The 20,941-nt window shown below is 52.7% G+C and overlaps 1 protein-coding gene across 3 annotated transcripts in view; it reads right to left on the reverse strand.

Annotated features, from left to right (window-relative positions):
* Positions 1 to 20,941, reverse strand: part of MFSD6 (major facilitator superfamily domain containing 6) — a 44,630-nt gene that overhangs the window by 11,813 nt on the left and 11,876 nt on the right. For all 3 annotated transcript variants that reach the window (XM_029069470.2, XM_029069468.2, XM_029069471.2), the window contains exon 2: positions 10,870 to 12,592. In XM_029069470.2, the coding sequence (XP_028925303.1) occupies positions 10,870 to 12,539 (1,670 nt within the window). In that variant the 5' untranslated portion in view covers positions 12,540 to 12,592. The remainder of the gene's footprint in view (positions 1 to 10,869; positions 12,593 to 20,941) is intronic.

Consider the following 20,941-nt stretch of genomic DNA (forward strand, 5'->3'; position numbering starts at 1 on the left):
GCGCGAGGACCGCCATCTCCTCGCGAGACTTCGTTCAGCGCCTCAACCAGCGAGTTCTCGCGAGACTTCACTGCTTCGTTACCGCCCCCGCGCGGCCGCGGCCCGAGGCGGCTTCATTCTCGCGAGACTTGGCTTTCCCGCCTGGTCAGAAGGGCTGCTCCTCTCACCTCAGCCCTCGACTGGGCATTCATTCCACAGTATTTACTGAGCGCTTCCTATGTGCACACCACTGTACTGAGCGCTTGGAGTGCACAATTGTAAATACACGGTTGACTGAATGACAACCCTGACCACTTCCCACCTGTGCACTTTTATTAATAATAATAATAATGTTGCTATTTAAGTGTTTACTATGTGCAGAGCTCTGTACTAAGCGCTTGGAGTGTACAAGTGTAAATACATGGTTGACTGAATGACAACCCTGACCACTTCCCACCTGTGCACTTTTATTAATAATAATAATAACGTTGCTATTTCAGTGCTTACTATGTGCAGAGCCCTGTACTAAGCGCTCGGAGTGTACAAGTGTAAATACATGTTTGACTGATTGACAACCCTGACCACTTCCCACCTGTGTATTTTTAATAATAATGATAATAATAATAATGATGTTGGTATTTGTTAAGCGCTTACTCTGTGCAGAGCTCTGTACTAAGCGCTTGGAGTGTACAATTGTAAATACATGGTTGACTGACTGACAACCCTGACCACTTCCCACCTGTGCACTTTTAATAATAATGATAATAATAGTAATAATAATTATGATGTTGGTATTTATTAAGCGCTTACTATGTGCAGAGCTCTGTACTAAGCTCTTGGAGTGTACAGTTGTAAATACATGGTTGACTGACTGACAACCCTGACCACTTCCCACCTGTGTACTTATAATAATAATGATGTTGGCATTTGTTAAGCCCTTACTATGTGCAGAGCTCTGTACTAAGCGCTTGGAGTGCACAATTGTAAATACATGGTTGACTGAATGACAACCCTGACCACTTCACACCAGTGCACTTTTAATAATAATAATGTTGGTATTTGTTAAGCACTTACTATGTGCAGAGCACTGTTCTAAGCGCTTGGAGTGTACAATTGTAAATACATGGTTGACTGACAACCCTGACCACTTCACACCTGTGCACTTTCAATAATAATAATAATAATGCTGGTATTTGTTAAGCGCTTACTATGTGCAGAACACTGTTCTAAGCGCTGGGGGAGATACAGGGGAATCAGGTTGTCCCATGTGAGGCTCACAGTCTTCATCCCCATTTTACAGATGAGGTCACTAAGGCACAGAGAAGTTAAGTGACTGGCCCACAGTCACACAGCTGACAAGTGGCAGAGCCAGGATTCAATAACTTTTCCCAGCGTTTAGCACAGTGCTCTAGACTGTAAGCTTGTTGTGGGCAGGGAATGTGTCAGTTATATTGTACTCTCCCAAGTACAATTCGAGAAGCAGCTTGGCTTAGTGGCAAGAGCATGGGTGTCAGAGGTCGTGGGTTCTAATCCCGCCCTCTGCCACTTGTCTGCTGTGTGACTTTGGGCAAGTCACTTCACTTCTCTGGGCCTCAGTTCCCTCATCTGTAAAATGGGGATGAAGACTGTGAGCCCCATGTGGGACAACATGATCACCCTGTATCTACCCCAGCGCTTAGAGCAGCGCTTGGCACATAGTAAGTGCTCAACAAATACCACAATTATTACAATTTGGCAGCAGATACTGACTGGAAGCTCCTTGTGGGCACAGCCTGTGTCTGTTTATTGTTCGTTCATTCATTCACTCAATCGTATATTTTGAGCGCTTACTGTGTGCACAGCACTGTACTAGGCGCCTGGAAAGTACAATTCAAAAACAGATAGAGACAATCCCTGCCCTTCCTCCTCCCCATTCCCTCTACTCCCTCCCTCTGCTCTACTCCCTTCTCCTCCCTACAGCACTTGTGCATATTTGTATAATTTATTACTCTATTTTATTAATGATGTGTACATATCTATGGTTCTACTTATCTTGATGATATTGATACCTGACTACTTGTTTCCTTTTGTTGTCTATCTCCTCCGTTTAGACTGTGAGCCCACTGTTGGGCAGGGACTGTCTCTATCTGTTGCCAAATTGTATATTCCAAGTGCTTACTACAGTGCTCTGAACACAGTAGGCGCTCAATAAATACGATTTAATGAATGAATCCCTAACCAACAATGGGCTCACAGTCTAGAAGCGGGGAGACAGACAAAACAAGACAAATCAAACAGACAGGCATCAATAGCATTATTCAATTGGACTCTCCCAAGCGATTAGTACAGTGCTCTGCACACAGCACTCAATAAACACAATTGAATGAATGAAAAGTAAGAGCTCAATAATAATAATTACGGTATTTAAGCACTTATTATGTGCCAAGCATTGTTCTAGGCACTGGCATAGATACAAGGTAATGAGGTTGTTCCACGTGGGGCTTATGGTCTTCATCCCCATTTAACAGATGAGGTCACTGAGGCATAGAGAAGTGAAAAGACTTGCCCAAGGTCACACAGCAGACAAGTTGCAGAGTGGGGATTAGAACCCACATCCTCTGACTCCCGAGCCCATGCTCTTCATTCAATCGTATTTATTGAGTGCTTACTGTGTGCAGAACACTGTTCTAAGCGCTAGGGAGAGTATAACTGAACAATAAACAGACAAGCTCTGCCCACGAGGAGCTTACAGTCTTGCAGTAAAAGCAGTTGGGGCCTGTGGTGAAGAGAGCAGCCTTTCCAGCTCCGTCCTCTGAATAAATACATGGTTGACTGACTGACAACCTGGACCACTTCCCACCTGTGTACTTTTCCCAGCGCTTAGCACAGTGCTCTAGACTGTAAGCTTGTTGAGGGCAGGGAAAGTGTCAGTTATATTGTACTCTCCCAAGGCTTATTACAGTGCTTTGCACACAGTAGACTGTGCCATGTAGACTGTAAGCCCGCTGTGGGCAGGGGTTGTCTCTTTTTATTGCTGTATTGTACTTTCCAAGTGCTTAGTACAGTTCTCTGCACACAGTTAGCGCTCACTATGATTGAGTGAACGAACTACTGTAAAAGCTGACGGTAAACGCTTACTACTGCTGCTATTAATAATAATGTTAGTATTTGTTAAGCGCTTACTATGTGCAGAGCACTGTTCTAAGCGCTGGAGTAGACACAGGGGAATCAGGTTGTCCCACATGGGGCTCACAGTCTTAATCCCCATTTTACAGATGAGGGAACTGAGGCCCAGAGAAGTGAAGTGACTTGCCCACAGTCACACAGCTGACAAGTGGCAGAGCAGGGATTCAAACCCATGACCTCTGACTCCAAAGCCTGTGCTCTTTCCACTGAGCCACGTACTATTTCTAGCACTTAACTTAACCCGGTGCTTAATAAATACCGTTACTACTAACTCTATTTTATTCTCCCAAGCTCTCAGTACAGTGTTCTAGACACGGCTGGCACTTAATAATGTTGGTATTTGTTAAGCGCTTACTATATGCCATGCATGGTTCTAAGTGCTGGGGTACATACAAGGGAATCAGGTCCTCCCCCGTAGGGCTCCCAGTCTTCACCTCCATTTTCCAGATGAGGTCACTGAGGCCCAGAGAAGTGAAGTGACTTGCCCAAAGTCACCCAGCTGACAGGCAGCAGAGTCGGGATTCAAACCCAAGACCTCTGACTCCCAAGCCCGGGCTCTTGCCAGTAAACCACGCTGCTTCTCTGCTTCTGCTTCTCTTCTCTTAATACTATTACCATTGCTATTTTTAGGAATAGGGAGGGGGGCAGAAGTGAGGGGGAAAAGTGGAAAGGAGATAAAAGAGGAAGGACATGGAATAGGGAAGAAAGAAAACAGGGGATGAGGGCAATAGGGAGTTTCCTAAGATCATCTGATAACTGTATTTATTGAGCGTTCACTGTGTGCAAAGCCTGGTACTAAGCACCTGGGAGAGTACAGGGTAACAGAGTTGGTAGACATGTTCCCTGCTCACAAGAAGCTTACAGTCTATAGGGAGAGACAGACATTAATAAATATATTAATAATTATTATGGCACATAATAATAATAATGTTGGTATTTGTAAGCGCTTACTATGTGCAGAGCACTGTTCTAAGCGCTGGGGTAGATACAAGGTAATCAGGTTGTCCCCCATGAGGCTCACAGTCTTCATGGCCATTTTACAGATGAGCGAACTGAGGCACAGAGAAGTGACGTGACTTCCCCACAGTCACACAGCTGGCAAGTGGCAGAGCTGGGATTCGAACCCACGACCTCTGACCCCCAAGCCCATGCTCTTTCCACTGAGCCACACTGCTTCTCCTAATGGTATTTGTTAAGCACTTACTATGTGCCGGGCACTGTTCTAAGTGCTGGGGTGGATGCAAGCAAATGAGGTTGGACACAGTCCCTGTCCCACAAGGGGCTCACCCTCTTAATCGCCATTTTACAATTGAGGTCACTGAGGCCCAGAGAAGTGAAGTGTTTTGCCCAAGGTCACGCAGCAGACGAGTGGCAGAGTCGATAATAGAACCCAGGTCCTTCTGACTCCCAGGCCCGTGTTCTATCCAATGAGCCACACTGCTTCTATTAACCTAATATATTAATGTAAGTATGACAAGTCCCAGCGGCTCCAGAAAGGTCGATCTCCTCCTTGGGAGGCTTGGGCCGGCTGGCCGAGGAGAGGCTGATGAGGACATTTTTGTGGAGAAAGAAATACTGGTGGGGTGAACGGTGTGGGAAGCCAGGGGAGAGGGGCCTGATGCCCTGCTGCTGCTGCCGGCTGCTGCCAGCTTCGCCCGGGGCTAACCCACCTAATTCTCATCCACGGGTTCTCTCATTCATCCATCCATTCATTCAATCTTATTTATTGATAATTACGGTATTTATTAAGCGCTTATTATGTGTCAAGCTCAGTTATTGAGCACTTACTGTGTGCACAGCACTGTACTAAATGCTTGGGAGAGTACAATACAATATACAGTCACATTCCCTGCCCACAGTGAGTTTAAAGCCTAGAGGTGGGGGAGACAGACATCAATACAAATAAATAAAATTACAGATCCATACAGATCTAGAGAAGCAGCGTGGCTCAATGGAAAGAGCCCAGGCTTAGGAGTCAGAGGTCATGGGTTCTAATCCTGATTCCGCCACCTGTCAGCTGTGTGACTTTGGGCACTTAGACTTTTCGGTGCCTCAGTTACCTCAACTGTAAAATGGGGATTAAGACTGTGAGCCTCCCGTGGGACAACCTGATGACCCCGTATCTACCCCAGCGCTTAGAACGGTGCTCGGCACATAGGAAATGCTTAACAGATACCAACATTATTATTGTTATTATACATATAAATGCTGTGGGTGTGGGAGGGGGGAAGAGCAAAGGGAGGAAGGCAGGGTGACGCAAAAGGGAGTGGGAGATGCGGAAAAGTGGGGCTTAGTGTGGGAAGGCCTCTGGGAGGAGAGGTGTCTTCAATAAGGTTTTGAAAGGAGGGAGAATAATTGTCTGTGGATTTGAGGAGGGGGGACGTTTCAGGTGAGAGCCAGGAGTTGGGCCAGGGGACGGCGGTGAGACAGGCGAGATGGAGGATAGTGCTAGAGGAGCAAAAGCTGGCTTGTAGAAGGAGAGAAGTGAGGTGAGGTAGGAGGGGGCGAGGTGGTGGACTGCTTTAAAGCCAAAAGTGAGGAGTTTTTACTTCAGTGAAGGTGGATGGGCAACCTCGAGTTTTTTGAGGAAGGGGGTGACATGTCGTCCTGAATGTTTTGTAGAAAAATGATCCAGGCGGCAGAGTAAAGTATGGACTGGAGTAGGGAGAGATAGGGGGCTGGGAGGTCAGCAAGGAGGCTGCTGCAGTCATCCAGGTGAGACAGGATGAGTGACTGGATGAATGTGGCAGCAGTTTGGATGGAGAGGGAAGGGCGGATTTTTGCAAGGATGGGACCGACAGGATTTAGTGATGGATTGAATATGTGGGTCGAATGAGAGAGAGGAGTCAAGGATAAGGCCAAGGTTCCTGGCTTGCGAGACGGGAAGGATGGTGGGTGCCGTCTACAGTGACGGGAAAGTCAGGGGGAGGACAGGGTTTGGGCGGGAAGATACGGAGCTCTGTTTTGGACATGATAAGTTTGAGGTGACGGGAGGACACCCAAGGCAGAAGGAGATGCAACATGGGAAAGAGGGAGAGAGATCTCCCAGTGCTCTGCACACAATAAGTGCTTAATAAGTATTATCACGACTTCTCTCGCTTAACTCTAGGTCCACAGTGCCCAGCCTTCAAAACCACAGCCACCGTCCATTCATTCACTCAAACAATCCTATTGAGTAAGCGCTTACTGTACTAAGCGCTTGGGAAAGTACAATCCCTGACCACCACGAGCTCACAGCCATCCAAACTGCTACCACTTTAATTCAATCCCTTATCCTATCCCGCCTGGATTCTTGCATCAGCCTCCTTGCTGACCTCCCTGCCTCCTGCCTCTCCCCACTCCTGTCCATACTCTACTCTGCTGCCCCGATAATTTTTCTATAAAAACGTTCAGGTCATATGTGCCCTCTCCTCAAGAACCTCCAGTGATTGCCAATCTAGCTCTGCATAAAACAGAAACTCCTCACCATTGGCTTTAAAGCAGTCAATCCCCTCATCCCTTTCTACCTCACCTCGCTACTCTCCTACTACGACCCGGCCCGCACACTTCACTCCTCTGATGCCAACCTTCTCATTGGGCCTCCATCTCATCTGTCTCACCGCTGACCTCTCGCTCACGTCCTGACTCCGGCCTGCAACGCCATCCCTCCTCACATATGACAGACCACCTCTCTCCCCTACTTCAAAGCCATATCGAAGGCCCATCTCCTCCAAGAGGCCTTCCCTAAACCCTCCTCTCCTCTTCTCGCTCTCTCTTCTGTGTGGACCTGACTCGCTTCCTTTATTCATCCCCCCCTTCCAGCCCCACACCACTTAAGTCCACATCTCTCTAGCCCTGATTCTATTTATTCCCTGATTCTATTTATTTAATAATGTTTTAATGAGACGTTCTTCCCCTTGACTCTATTTATTGCCAGTGTTCTTGTCTGTCTGTCTCCCCCGATTAGACTGTAAGCCCATCAAAGGGTAAGGACTGTCTCTATCTGTTGCCGATCTGTACATTCCAAGCGCTTAGTACAGTGCTCTGCACATAGTGAGCGCTCAATAAATACTATTGAATGAATGAATGAATCTCTCATTTATTTCTATTAACGTCTGTCTCCCCCTCCAGATCGTAATCTCGTTGTGGGCAGGGAATGTGTCTGCTAAATTGTACTCTCCAGGCGCTTAGTACAATGCTCTGCAAGCAGTAAGTACTCAATAAATACGACTGACCGACTGAGTGACCATCCATGCCGGGCTGATGATCTGGGCAAAGGTGAGGGATTTTTAGGGGGATCAGAACCCCTGGGCTGTCAGCCCTGTTCCTTTTTTTTTTTTTTTACACAGTAAGCACTTAAATACCACAATTATTTTGTCATCACATCATCCCTTTGATGTAGGGAGTGGCTTTGCCCCGCTTTTGAGGAAACTGAGGCCCACCAGGAAGCTAATGGACTTGCCTAAGGTCACGCAGCAGGCCAATGGCACATGAGGAAAAAAATAATAATAATAATTATGGTATTTGTTAAGCGCTTACTATATGCCAGGCGCTGGGGTGGATACAAGAAAATCAGGTTGGACACAGAGCCTGTCCCACGTGAGAACCCAGGACTCCTGACTCCCAGCCCTGGGTTCTTTCCACCTGGCCACACAGCCTTAGTTGGCAGGCCATTGGAGGCCTCCTCAGACCCAAGAGATAGAATAATGATAATGATGGTAGTTGTTAAGTGCTTACTATGTGCCAGGCACTGTACTACGTGCTGGGGTGGATATAAGCAAATCGAGTTGGACCCAGTCCCTGTCGGGCTCAGTCTCAATCACCATTTTACAGATAAGGAAACTGAGGTCCAGAGAAGTGAAGTAACTTTCCCACGCTCACATAGCAGACAAGTGGCGGAGCCAGGATTAGGACCCATGACCTTAGAAGAGAAGCAGCGTGGCCTAGTGGAAAGAGCACGGACCTGGGAGTCAGAGGACCTGGGTTCTAATTCCCCCTCTGCCAAATGTATGCTGTGTGACCTTGGGCCAGTCATTTCACTTCTCCAACACCTCAGTTTTCCTGTTCTCCCTCCTACTTGGACTGTGAGCCCCATGTGGGACAGGGACTATGTCTAACCTAATTATCTTGTATCTACCCCGGTGCATAGAACAGTGTTTGACTCAAAGAAAGCACTTAACAAATACTATTTAAAAAAAAAGAAATTATGACTGTGATCAGGTGGCGGCCACACCACAATTCTGACAGAACTCAAGGAGGAAGTTGCCAAACTCCCGTGAGAGCGTGTGACCTCCTGTAAAAATGGCTGGGGTGTGGCGGGCCTGCCAACTCTAATACACCCATCTAGAAAATGCCATCCTGGCCGTTCTACCCAGCTCGATCCCACTTCCGCACCCGGCAAAGTAGTCGAATCGATCATGAACTTTGGAAGACCGAGGCCGGGCGGAGGCGGTGGAGGGAGGCCGGGGAGTGACGGGGGAGCCGGAAGGTGGGGAAGGGGGGTCCGGGGAGAACAGTTGGGGAGGAGGCACTGGACAAGTGGGACGAACCAAAGGCAGGGGAGCAGGTGTCCTTGGGAGGAGACAAAGGAAGCGTCCCCACTGTCCACCTCGCAGCCGACACCTTCCCTTCCCAAAGCCTCCTCCGCCTCCGTGTCTCCTTGGTCCCCAGCCAGGCCGCCGGCCCGGAAGCCCACCGAGCGGCTCCAGTTGCAGCGTGGCTGTGGCAGGGGAGGCTCTCACCCCAGGATGTCTTGCCAGATTTCCGGCGGCAAACTGTGCCCTGTTTAGTTTTATTTTTATGGTTTGTTAAGCCCTCTGAGAAGCGGTGATGGTCTGGTGGAAAGAGCCCAGGTCTGGGCGTCAGAGGACTTAGGGTCTAATCCTGCCTCAGCCGTGTGCCCGCTGTGTGACCTTGGAAAATTCATTTGACTTCTCAGGGCCTCAGTTACCTCATCTGTAAAATGGGGATTAAGACTGTGAGCCCTATGTGGGACAGGGGCTGTGTCCAACCTGATTTGCTCGTATACACTTAAATACCTTAAAAAACCCCGTTTAGACTGTGAGCCCATCATTGCGCAAGGACTGTCTCTATCTGTTGCCTTATTGTACATTCCAAGTACTTAGTACAGTGCTCTGCACATAGTAAGTGCTCAATAAATACTACTGAATGAATGAATGAAAAAACAAAACAGCACTATGGGTCAAGCACTGTTCAAAGTGCTGGAGTAGATACAAAATTATCAGGTTGGACACAGTCCGTTCCACTCGGGATCACAGTCTAATTTAGAGGGAGGAGGACTTAATCCCCATTTTGCAGATTAGGTAACTGGGGCACAAGTGAAGTTAACTGACTTGCCCAAAGCCACACGGCAGACAAGTGGCGGAGTCAGAATTAGAACCGAAAACCTAGGGATTAGAGCCCAGGCCCAAGCTCTTTCCACTAGGCTACGCTGGTTCCGGCCTTCGGAGACCCCTCCCCGGCCGGGAGGGTCCCCGGGGCCCAGGCCAGGAATATGCAGGGAAGCCTGGATCCTGAGGTTCAGTAAACACCTGTTTGGGGGGTGGGGCGGTGGGGGTGGGGAGGGAAACAGGGAGTCAGGGGAGACACTTGGGGCAGCCCAAAATGGGAAGAGGAGGCACGGGGGGGTGGGGACAGGTGGTCTCAGATTGATACTTTTTTAAGGGGAAATATCCCAGGGGGGCCAGAAATACCTCTGGAAGAAAGTAGCCTTGTGCTCCTTGAGGGCAAAGATCACACCTACTATTGCTACTCTATGGTCCCAAGCGCTTAGTACACAGTGCTTTGCACACAGTAAGTGCTCAATAAATACGATCGACTGACCGAGAGGTCTGCCCACCCATCAGTCAATCTATGGTATTTGAGTGCTTACTGCGTGCAGAGCACTGCCCACCCACCAATCCTTCAATCCGTCCATTCCCCATCCATCCGCCTTTCCACCCACCCACTGTTCACCCTCTAGACTACAATCTCCTGGTGGGCAGTGAACGTGTCTACCACCTCAACCTCTCAGTACAGTGCCCTGCACAGTAAGTACTCAGAAAGTACCAATGATTGACTGATCGATCCCTCGACCCAACATCCAGCCATATGTCTACCCAAACCACTTATCAACCCATCCACCTACCAGTCATTCATCCATCCATCCATCCGCTTTCTTATCCATCCATCCGCCCATCCATCCATCCATCCCTCCATCGTTCCGCCCACCCATCCATCCACTCAACAAGCCCTCTAGACTGTGATCTCATTGCGGGCAGGGGTGCGTCCAAGCACTTAGCACAGAGCCCTCTGCGCTCAACAAACACCACTGACATTGATTGACCGATCCATTCATCCACCCATCTGCCATTCACCCGTTCACGCATCGTCCATCCATCAATGTACCCGTGGTACTTATTGAGCGGCAGGTCACCGACCAAACAATCGGGAGAGTAAGGTCTAAATAAGATCTCGGCTTCCCCGCCCACCAGATCTTCCAACGCGATGGGGGAAGCAAGCAGACCGGACACTGACCGCAATAGCCCGCCGGACGCGCCATCGAGTGTGCGGAAGGCTACCACACGCACAGGCGCCAGGCCCGGCGACGGCCGTCCGCGGATCCGCTGCCGGGGGCACCGGAGGAGAGGCAGACGCCAGGCCCGGGCTCCCCACCCTCTCGGTGGGGGGCTGACCCCCCGCCGCCCGTTCGGACCGAGCCCCAGGCCCACCGCCGGCCGCACTCACCTGATGTGGCCGATCAGTTCGATGAGCTTGTGGCTGAAGAAATAGGCTGTGAGCTCGGAGACGTGGCTGAGGATGGAGCAGACGCCGAACAGGGTGGTGGTCCCGTTCAGGTCCTCCAGGTGCCAGTACAGGAAGGTGAAGACGAAGCCGTAGCCGAAGCCCATGAACCAGGCCACGAACAGCACCGACCCGTACTGGACGCTGCACAGGAGCTTGATCAGGTCCCAGAAGCTGAAGGCCCGGGGTCGGCCGGCGTCCGCGGGGGCGTCCGCCGGGGAGGCCGCGGGACCCCCGCCCCCCGCCCCCCCGGCCGCCCCCGCCCCCCGGCCGGGGCCGTAGCGGAAGCGGAACTGCGTGGCCACGACCAGGGCCAGGGTCATGAGGACGCCGAACACGATGAAGACCACCTGGTAGTTCTTGGCCTCGGGGGTCCGGCAGCCCGTCCCCACCACGGGCACGTCCACGTGGGTGTGGTCGATGCCGATGCCCACGGCCAGCATGGCCAGCCCCCAGCCCAGGGAGCCCCACATGCGCTGGAGCCCGTAGCGGTCGCGGTGCTTGCCCAGGTACTGCAGGGTGACCGTGTCCACGATGGTGACCGACGACGCGCTGAAGAACTCACCGATGATGACCACCAGCAGGATGAGCAGGAAGATGGCCTCCACCTCCTGCTGGTCGTACACCAGGCTCACGCCGTCCCACGGCGGGGCCTTGGAGGTGGCCGCGGCGGTCGCCGCGGACGACGGGACCGCCGTGGACGTCGTGGTCGCCGTGGGCGACGGGGCCGCCGTGGACGTCGTGGTCGCCGTGGGCAATGGGGCCGCCGTGGATGTCGTGACCACCGGGGACGACGGGGCCGCCGCGGACGACGGGGCCGCCGCGGTGGCCGTCGTGGTGGACGTAGAGGTGGCCGCGGTCGTCGGGGTCGTGTTTTCGGCCTGGGGCATCGCGCTGGTGACGAGCAGGCCCACCGGGTCTGTGGTGTTCAGGATGCTCCGGGCCACCCGCGGCAGGGAGAACTCGGGAGTGAGCAGGCTCCTCTGGCCCCGGGCGGGGGGCGGCGGCCCAGACCTGGGCGGCGGGGCCGGGCTCAGCGGCGGGCTGGCGTTGGAGGGGGGCGGGGGCGCGGGCGGCCACCTGGGCACGCAACGTAGGGTGGCCGGGCGGACGAAGCCGATGCCCAGGTTGAAGAGGACCCAGCAGAGCAGGGAGAAGAGGAGCACAGCCTTGCCCTTTCGGAAGCGGTCGGCCACCACACCCCAGAAGGGAGCACTGCAGAACTCGATGAAGTAGCGGATGCCGACCAGGAGGCCGCTCTGGCTCGGGGACATGCCCAGCTGCTTGTAGTACACGGGGAGCAGCGGGTACAGCGACCCGTAGGCCGAGTAGAAGAAGAAGTAGAAGACCTTGGAGATGAGCAGGTCATTGTTCACCTTGACGCAGTGCTTCTCCATCCAGTCCTCCTCCTCCGCCGTCGCCGCTTCCTCCTCCTCCCCCGGGCCCGGGGCCGCCGCCGGCCCCCCGTCCTCCTCCGTCAAGGGGGGAGCCTCCCCCGGAGTCTGCGGCCCGGGGTCCCCGGAGGCCCCGTGGAAGGGGTCGGCCAGCACGTACTTCCGCTTCTGCTCCTCCTCGTCGTCCGTCAGGATGGCCACTTTGTCGTCCGCCGCCATGGCTCCTTCCCCTGCGCCCGTGGGCGCCGGAACCTCGTGGGCTACCGGTCAGCCTGGAAAGGAACGGGCGGAGGCTCAGAGAATAATAATAATGATAATGATAACTGTGGTATTTGTTAAACGCTTACTCTGTGCCAGGCACCGTTCTAAGCAGTGAAAGGTAGATACAACATCACTGGGTTGGGCAGTCTCCATCCTACGTGGGGCTCACATTCTTAATTCCCATTTTTACAGATGAGGGAACTGAGGCACCGAGAAGTGAAGTGTCTTGCTCCAAATCACCCAGTAGACAAATGGCACAGCCGAGTTTAGAACCCAGGTCATTCTGACTCCCAGGTCCATGCTCCGTCCACTAGGCCATGCTGCTTCTCAGACGTGGCCATGGGGGACCCAGGAGGCAAAAGGGTCCAGGGGTGGGGGGCTCTGGGGACCGGCTGGGAGGAAGACCGGTTAACTGGTCAGCCCATCCCAATCCAACCATCAATAGTATTCATTGAGCGCTCATTTTGGACCCAGCTTGGGAGAGTCCAGTGCAACAGAACTGGCAGGCATGAAGCAGCGTGCCTAGTGGATAGAACCCAGGCCTGGGAGTCAAAAGGAACCGAGTTCTCATCCTGGCTCCACCACTTGTCAACTGGGTGACCTCCTGCAAGTCACATCATTTCTCTGGGTCTCAGTTATCTCATCTGTAAAATGGGGAGTAAGACTGTGAGCCCCATATGGGACACACACTGTGTCCAAGCTGATTATCTTGTATCTACCCCAGATCTTAGAACAGTGCCTGGCACATAATAAGTGCTTAATGAATACCATAAAAACAAAAATGACACGATCCCTGTTCACAAGGGTCTTCTGGTCTACAGGCGGAGACGGATGCTAAAATAGATTAGGGAGTGGGGAAATGGTAGCAGGTAAGGATCTCTCCACATGCCGTTCCCAGCCCTGTCCGTTCTCCCTCCCCAAACGAAAGATCAGCAGCGTGCCCAGGGGCACAACCGGGCACAGATCTTACACTCAGCTCGGAGTTCCCAGGCGGACAGAGAATGCCTCATGACGAGGCAACTTTCGAGCCAGCCAGCAGAAGAAAGAGTGGGAAACAATGGCACATACTGAGTGCCTACGCTCTGTATTGAACGCTCGGGCGAGTCCCTGCCAGTCAGCCTGGCATCGAGCCGAAACTCCGCCTCATTTCCGGCATTAGGGCTTTTGCGCTCCTGCCTCTCCTCACTGCCTTCCTACTCCAATCCAGCCCGCACACTCTTCTCCCCTACCACCGACGACATACTCGCTCCACCCCATCTCACCTCTCTCGCCGCCAACTTCTCGGCCCCGTCCTCTCTGGGACCTGGAACCCCTTCCCCCTTCATATCCGACAGACCTCCGCTCTCCCCATTTCAAAGCCCTTCTAAAATCACATTACTCCAAGAGGCCTTCCCTGACAATTTGTTCATCTTCCCACTCTATTTTCCCCTTTACCGTGTCACCTATGCTCTCGAGTATTAATAATAATAATGATATTTGTAAAGCATTTACTAATTGCCACCCCCGATCACTTAAATACCCATCCCCACCTCCCAAAACACTCATGTACCTACTTTTATATTCTGTGGCTTTCCCTTTCAACAATAGGTATTTATTTTCCCTACCTGTAATTTGTATCACTGTCTTCCTTGCTAGACTGCAAGTTCCTTGAGGACAGGGATCTAGTTATTTACTCTACTGTCCTTTCTCAAGTGCTCAGTCCAGTGTTCTGCACACAGTGGGCTGTCAGCTTCTTGAGGGCACGGATGGCGTCTACAACTTATTGTCCCAAGGATGGTATCAACTAACTCTGTTGTACTCTCCCCAAGCACTCAGTTCAGTGCTCTGCACACACTAGACTGGAAGCTCTCTGAGGGCAGGGATCATTTCTACTAACTCTAATGTCTTCCGACCCTGTTATATTGTACTGTCTCAAGTGCTTAGGGCTCTGCAGACACTAAGCACTCAATAAATACAACTGATTGACTAATGTCCTCTCCTAAGCGCTTGGTCCAGTGTTCTGCACACAAGAGACTGGAATCTTTCTGAGGGCGTTCTGATTCTACTGTACTCTCCCAAGCACCGTCCAGTGCTCTGCAGAGAGCAAGCACCGAATAAATGCTCTCGACTGACCGACTGCCTGGTTGGGTGATGTACCAGGAGAGGAGCTAGGGGAAGGACCACCAGGAGGTCATGGGGAAGGGCACATGGGGGCAGGGCAGGGCGGAGCACAGCATCGAACCGCACAGGCTGAGAGGGTGAATTCCCTGGCGCCCACGAGCTCCGCTACTGGGGGGTGGTGGTGGCCGGGCTTTCTCCTCCCGCTGGCTGAAGGCTCCATTGTTTTTCTGCTGTGCCCGAAGGTCTGGGCCCCTGACCCCCGACGCGGCAAACCCGTCAGTCTGAACCGGCCTCGGTTTCTTCCCGGAGGGCTGCTGCAGTGCCCATGGTGGGCAGGGGCACGGGAGAGTGACGACTCTCCCAAGCGGACAGGCACACCACCAGGTGCCGCACCAAAGGACTTCCAGGGTGGGAGCTGGCTTACCCTGCTCCCGGCTCTTCGTAGCCCGAGGCCCGGCCGGGCAAGGTGGGCCAGGACACCAGCCGCCACCACCTTTACCAGCTGAGCCGAGCCTCCATCCAGGCGGTGCCCAGGGCGGCCTCCTCTCTCTCCGGTGGGTGTCCAGAGCAGCCTCCCCTCTCGGGCTGCACTGAGAATGGCCTGCCCTCCTTTCAGACGGTGCCCAGAGCGGCCTCCTCTCTGCCCGGACTGTGCCCAGAACTGCCTCTTCTCCCTCTGGGCTGTGCCCCAAATGGCCCTCCCTCCCTCCAGGCTGGCCCAAAATGGCCTCCCTCACGCCCCTCCAGTCTGTAGCCAGAATGGCCGCCCCTCCTTTCCGAACCCAGACTCCTGCAGCCTCTTTTCGCTACTGGTCAGGTGGAGCCTACCCTGCGCAAACACACCCCGGGGTCGGCCGGGGCTTCTCCTGGGACGACCAGAGGCGACCGCGGGCTCGGGACGGGCGACGGCGAAGCGGAGTTTTCTGCAGGACGTCAAGTGAGTCGTCCCTGATAGGATCTCGGCCGTCTGGGCTGGGTTCCCGTTACAGTGAGCCATGTGAGCACGCCATTATCACAGGCCACATCTCCCCGCCACCAACTCCGCACATATTCTGCCCGGGAGCGGGGGAGGGGAGGCCGACGGCCCCCCAGAAACTCCTGACTTTCCGGTCAATTAACGTCCGGCTCCTGCCTCCACCCTAGCCCACCCCCGGAGAGCGGGGCAGGAGGAGGAGGAGGAGGAGCAGGGCTGGAGTGACTAGGGAAAGAGCCAGCTGTTCCCACTCCCTCCAACCCACAGCACACCCACTATCCATCCTGGCTGCTGACTGGCCTAGTGGCTTAGTGGCAACAGCACAGACTTGGGAGTCAGAGGCCCTGGGTTCTAATTCCGGCCCCACCACTTGCCTGCTGTGTGACCTTGGGCAAGCCACTTGAATTCTCTGTGCCTCAGTGACCTCATCTATAAAATGGGGATTAAGAACATGAGCCCCAGGGGGGACAACCTGATTATCTTGTATCTATCTCAGAGCTTAGAACAGTGTAAGGCACATAGTAAGCGCTTAACAAATACCATCATCATCACCATTATTGAGAAGGGGCGATGTGGATGGCAAGAAAAATCACACCAGCAACCGCTCCGGGGAAAGGCATGTGTGTAGATGAATGTGGGCCACCTGAGCGGGGAGGCACTTTTGGGGAGACATATGGGTCTCTAGATCGTAAGCTTGTTGTGGGCAGGGAATGTGTCTGCTTATTCTTATACTGTGCTCTCCCAAGCGCTTAGTATAGTGTTTTGCACACAGCAAGCACTCAAATAAAACGGAATGAAATACGACTGAATGAATGGGTAGGGTGTGGATAGACTGCAAGCCCTTCTAGACTGTAAGCTTGTCGTGGGCAGGGAATGTGTCTGCTTATTATTGTACTGTCCTCTCCCAACAACAATAATAATAATAATAATAATGTTGGTATTTGTTAAGCGTTTACTATGTGCAGAGCACTGTTCTAAGTGCTGGGGGAGATACAGGGTCATCAGGTTGTCCCATGTGAGGTTCACAGTTAATCCCCATTTTACAGATGAGGTAACTGAGGCACAGAGAAGTTAAGTGACTTGCCCACAGTCACACAGCTGCCAGGTGGAAGAGCCGGGATTCGAACCCATGACCTCTGACTCCCAAGCCCGGATTCTTCCCACTGAGCCACACTGCTTCTCTAAGCACACAGTAAGCACTCAATAAATACCACTGACTGACTGACTTTTAGGGCATGGGGTTGGAGGGGTATAGATGGGGGTGGGTGGCAGATGGGATGGGGCACGTGGAAGGGCACGAGGGCCACTGGGGAGGGTCGAGGAGCAGGTCACTGACTTTCTGCTCCAGCGATGAGGTTAGGGGGGTGAGACCCTCTTCTTGAAGGAAACAACCATGAGTGATGCCCGGGAAGCTTGGGAAGGCTGCTTTCTGCTGCCCAGCCGGTCCATCCCTCCCGGTGCCTGCCGCTGTCATTAGATCTGCCTTGCTCTTCCTGAGCTCCTGCAGCTGCTACTCACGGTACCTGCCCTGTCTACTAACCTGACCTGTAATACTAATAACAATGATGGTATTTGTTAAGCGCTTACCGTGTGCCAGGCACTGTACTGAGCGCTGGGGTGGATACAAGCAAATCGGGGTGGAAACAGTCCCCGTCCCACGTGGAGGGCTCACAGCCTCAAATCCCCATTTAAAGTGAGGTAACTGAGGCACAGAGAAGTAAAGCGACTTGCCCAAGGTCACACGGCAGACAAGTGGCGGAGCCGGGATTAGAACCCATGACCTTCTGACTCCCAGGCCCATGCTCTATCCACTATGCCATGCTGCTTCCTGAGCTCCTGTAGATGCTATTCACGACACCTGGCGTTGTCTTCTGATCCGCCTGGGTCTCTCTGTGATCCCACAAACAGGGTCTGCTGTTATTTTCCACTCTGCCTCGGTCTCTCTGTGGCCCCGGCCCTCGGGGCAACAGCAGGAGAGCTACGCCAAGCGAAAGGAGTCACAGGTTTCTGGCTTGCAGCTAAACTTGGGTCTCTGAGTAGCCTAAATTCTCTAAAGAATGAGCAAGCAGCAGATCACTGACAGCCACGATCCCATGCTCGATGACCCCCGCGGTCTCTCCCCATTGATGGCCGAGGTCCTGTTCTGGCTGATCCCCACGATCCCTTCCCCTCTCACGGCCACCGTCCCATCCCCACTGACCCTCCGGCCTCCACTGCCGGCCGGTCACGCGTGCTCAGCCTCTAACCCCAAGTTTCCTCTTCTGCCTCGGGCTCCCACGGGCAGGTAGGGCAGTGACCGCCTGCCACTCCGGCCCCGCCCTCGGCTCCTGCGGCCAGATCCCTGGGGACGCCCCCTCTCATCCCGGCCTGGGAGCTGGGAAGCCTGAGTGAGGTTTGGCTCAGTCCTTTCCGACCCGCTCCCGTGCCCGGCGCCCGCCACAGACCTTCCCAAATCCGAGGGTCCTTGGCCACAGCTCCTCAGGCATTCGGCATCTTGGGCGGGCAGGTGGGCAGGTGGCAGCCAGGCGGGTGTGTGGGAGGGCTCTAGTTCTCCCGGGAAGGACTGGCAGGACCCAGCGTGGGATCACCTCCGGCCACACCAGTCCACCATCCTCCGCTGCCCCGCAGCTGCCCACCACCATCTCTTTTTCCTCCTCTTCTTCCCCGCCCGCTGCCCGAGCACCATGGCTCTCGTCGGCCCTGGCTGCCCTCTGCTGCCACCTCTTCCTTCTCCTCCTCCTTCTCCTTTTCCTCCCCGTCAACCATCCTGTACACAACAGCCCTGGTCATTCCCAGCGGCCCACAATCCCAGGCTGCAGGGCCTCCCACTCTTCATCACATCCTCTTTTCCTCCTTCCTCCGATCGGTCCTCTAGTGTCGCATTCGTCTCCCCGTCTGGACTGGAAGCTCTTTGGTTGCAGGGATCGTGTCTATCAACTCTATTGGACCCACCCAAGCACTCAGTACTGTGTTCTGCTCACTGTAAGCACTCAATAAATACCACTGATTGATAACAATAGGGGAGAGATGGCAGATGAGGTAACTGAGGCACAAAGAAGTGAAGTGACTTCTCCAAGGTAATAGAGCAGGTAAGGGGCGGAGCCGGGATTAGAATCCAGGTCCTCTGACTCCCAGGCCCAGGGTCTTTCTAGTAGGCCACATTGGTTTTCTCTATTTAATAACAATAATAATGATGGCATTTGTTAAGTGCTTACTATGTGCCAGGCACTGTACTAAGCACTGGGGTGGATACAAGCAAATCAAATTGGACACCATCCCCATCCCATGTGGGGCTCACAGTCTCAATCCCCATTTTATTATTATTATTAATAGTAATAATAATAATGGCATTTGTTAAGCGCTTGCTATGTGCCAAGCACTGTTCTAAGTACTGGGGGTGGGGAGGTACAAGATAAGCAGGTTGTCTCATATGTGGTTTACAGTCTTAATCCCCATTTTACAGATGAGGTGACTGAGGCACAGAGAAGTTAAGTGACTTGTGCAAGGTGATACAGTAGACAAGTGGCAGAGCCAGGATTAGAACCTATGACCTTCTGACTCCCAAATCCGGGCTCTTTCCACTATGCCATGTTCCTTCATTATTTATTAAATTAGCACTTATTATGCTCTATCAGGTGATGGGGTTCCCAAAAGAGGATTGGCGCACATTTCTCCCTTTCTCCAAGGCCTTTAATCACTACCCACTTCTCCCATCACAATGAGCACTAGCTTCAGGTTTCTCCTCCAGCTCTATCCCTCTTACTTGTCGGCTGTCTTTAATCAATCAACGGTATTTACTGAAAGCCCGCTGTGTGCACAGCACTGTACTAAGCACTTGAGAGAGTCTAATACAACATAGCTGGTAGACTCGATCCCTGCTCGTAACGAGGTGACAGTCTAGAGGGAGAGGCAGACCTGCAAATCACCTAATTCATTCAATAGTATTTATTGAGTGCTTACTATGTGCAGAGCACTGTACTAAGCGCTTGGAATGTACAAATCGGTAACAGACAGAGACAGTCCCTGCCCTTTGAGGGGCTTACAGTCTAATCGGGGGAGACGGACAGATAAGAACAATGACAATACAATATCGCCAAGATCCGCCCTTTCCTCTCCACCCAAACAGCTACCTTACTGCTACGGGCTCTCGTTATATCCCGGCTAGACTACTGTGTCAGCCTTCTCTGACCTCCCTTCCTCCTCTCTCGCCCCGCTCTGGTCTATTCTTCACTCCGCTGCCCGGCTCATCTTCCTGCAGAAACGCTCTGGGCCTGTCACTCCCCTTCTTAAACAACTCCAGTGATTGCCCATCGACCTCCGCTCCAAACAAAAACTCCTCACTCTAGGCTTCGAGGCTCTACATCACCTTGCCCCTTTCTACCTCTCCTCCCTTCTCTCTTTCTACCGCCCACCCCGCACGCTCCGCTCCTCCGCCGCCCACCTCCTCGCCGTCCCTCGGTCTCGCCTATCCCGCCGTCGACCCCCGGGCCGCGTCCTCCCACGGTCCCGGAACGCCCTCCCTCCTCACCTCCGCCAAACTGATTCTCTTCCCCTCTTCAAAACCCTACTTAAAACTCACCTCCTCCGAGAGACCTTCCCAGACTGAGCTCCTCTTCTCCCTCTACTCCCTCTACCAAACCACCTTCACCTCTCTGCAGCTTAACCCTCTTTTCCCCCCATTTCCCTCCGCTCCTCCCCCTCTCCCTTCCCCTCCCGTCAGCACTGTACTCGTCCGCTCAACTGTATATATTTTCATCACCCTATTTATTTTGTTAATGAAATGTACATCGCCTCGATTCTATTTAGTTGCCATTGTTTTTACGAGATGTTCTTCCCCTCGACTCCATTTATTGTCATCATTCTCGTCCGTCCGTCTCCCCCGATCAGACCGTAAGCCCGTCAAACGGCAGGGACTGTCTCTATCTGTTGCCGACTCGTTCATTCCAAGCGCTTAGTACAGTGCTCTGCACATAGTAAGCGCTCAATAAATACTACTGAATGAATGAATGAATGAATGACAATAAATAGAATCAAGACCTAATCTGGGCTCCACTCTACTCTCAAACTGCCATTCTTTTTTTTTTTCAAATGATATTTGTTAAGCGCTTACTACATGCCAGGCACTGTTCTAAGTGCTGGGGTAGATATGAGGTAATTAGGTTGGACACAGTCCTTGTCTCACATGGGGCTCACAATCTTCATGCCCATTTTACAGATGAGGGAATTGAGGCACAGAGAAGTGAAGTGATTTACCCAAGGACACCCAGTAGACAAGTGGTGGAGCTGG

The sequence above is a fragment of the Ornithorhynchus anatinus genome, chromosome 7 (genome assembly GCF_004115215.2).
Source record: "Ornithorhynchus anatinus isolate Pmale09 chromosome 7, mOrnAna1.pri.v4, whole genome shotgun sequence".
NCBI lineage: Eukaryota > Metazoa > Chordata > Mammalia > Monotremata > Ornithorhynchidae > Ornithorhynchus > Ornithorhynchus anatinus.